We start from the raw sequence: 1,554 nt of genomic DNA on the forward strand, positions 1-1,554 counted from the left end.
CATGTGTCCTTCACAGGTTTTTATTTCAGTTAGGATGATGTCTAAGTAGACGGCAGACAGTGAGGCACCTTACTAGGGTTTGAAATAGAGCTACTGTGTGAATTCAAAGGCAGTGTTGTCGTGAAACATCAAAAGTTAAGATTTTTAATCTGACTGAAAACACAGCAAGGAGACGCTAGGATTTCCCCCTTGGGGAAAGTATTCTATGCTAGGCATTAGCGACTATACATTTAAAAATCTAACTCGAAGAAGAAGACTTGGATCGCTGAACAATCCAGTCTGAAGTTAAATTTACATCCACTGTGGACTCCTTCGAACATTTTCCGTACCTTTTTACATTCTTGCATATTTTTAAGCCTCAGACTCTGATTGGTCAGTGGTCACACTGCCGTTCTGCTCTCCCACAACCAATTGGTCCTGGGTATTTGTAACTCCGCCCACAGTAAATGTTGGCCCGTCTCCCTCCCTGACAGATTCTGAATCGGTGGACTTCCCCGTTTGCTCAGTCAGATTAGGCCCCTCCCATTTCTCTTCATCAAGCCGACTGGAAATCGACCAATAGAGATGAGCGTCCAAACGGGCGGTAGCCAATGCCAGCTCTCTCGCAGAACAGGAGGGCGTGTTCACCTTTAAAAGATCATAAACAACTTTAGGTAGTGTATTTAAAGCATTTATCTTATTCCTCATTCTGTGAATGATAGCTAAAACACATAAATCCTGCTCAATTTGATTGCATCGGTCCTTTTACATACATTTAAGTATTTTGTACATTTACACTCGCATATATTTTAAAAATAAATAAATAAATAAAATGTCTAAATATTAATTTAAAGAGTAAAAAAAACTAATTATCTAAACTATTTTGAAATATAAATATTGACTAATTATCACAATATTATTTATTTAGAAAATGTAATAAAAATATCTATATATAAATATTAATAAAAAAGTATTAACTACATGTAACAACAGTATTTCTTTAAATAAATTAAAATTGTTTATTAATTAAATAAAATAAAATCTAATTATATCTAATTGTCTAAAAATATTTTATAAATATTAACTAATGATCACAATATTATTTATTTATTTATTTACTTACTTATTTATTCATTTAAATGGTTTATTGTAGATTTATACAAAAATACTCTTTGGCCAAAGGATAGAAAGTGAGAATGTGATTGCATAAGTAGTTTGATTTCTTCTGGTGATGTGCATTTATGACTCATCCAAAACTACAGCAGCACCTAATGTAGAATTTTTGATGGATTATGCACATAAAATCCAAAAGGTAAAGATAGATATCTCTGGTACTGCTTTATAATAAAGTGCTGGTCAGCCTTGCACAGACAGATAATTATTACAGAGACTCTGAAGCTAATACAGTGGTATCAACATATTACTTAACTGAAAATTTTGCAAGGGATTTAGGGGAAAACTATATGAGAGATTATGCAAACTGCTAAATGAAACCCAGATATGGGGATCCAGCTACTTACCAAACAACTAAATGTATGCAAATGAATTTTAGCATCATTACACTCTAAAAAAAAA

The 1,554-nt window shown here is 32.8% G+C and overlaps 1 protein-coding gene across 5 annotated transcripts in view; it reads right to left on the reverse strand.

Annotated features, from left to right (window-relative positions):
• Nucleotides 1-303: 303 nt before the first annotated feature.
• Nucleotides 304-1,554, reverse strand: part of LOC107713649 (G protein-activated inward rectifier potassium channel 3-like) — a 9,336-nt gene continuing 8,085 nt past the window's right edge. For all 5 annotated transcript variants that reach the window (XM_016519222.1, XM_016519224.1, XM_016519223.1 and 2 more), the window contains one exon: nucleotides 304-627. In XM_016519222.1, the coding sequence (XP_016374708.1) occupies nucleotides 352-627 (276 nt within the window). In that variant the 3' untranslated portion in view covers nucleotides 304-351. The remainder of the gene's footprint in view (nucleotides 628-1,554) is intronic.

This window comes from Sinocyclocheilus rhinocerous, unplaced genomic scaffold (genome assembly GCF_001515625.1).
Source record: "Sinocyclocheilus rhinocerous isolate Xijiao unplaced genomic scaffold, SAMN03320098_v1.1 scaffold898, whole genome shotgun sequence".
NCBI classification, from domain to species: domain Eukaryota; kingdom Metazoa; phylum Chordata; class Actinopteri; order Cypriniformes; family Cyprinidae; genus Sinocyclocheilus; species Sinocyclocheilus rhinocerous.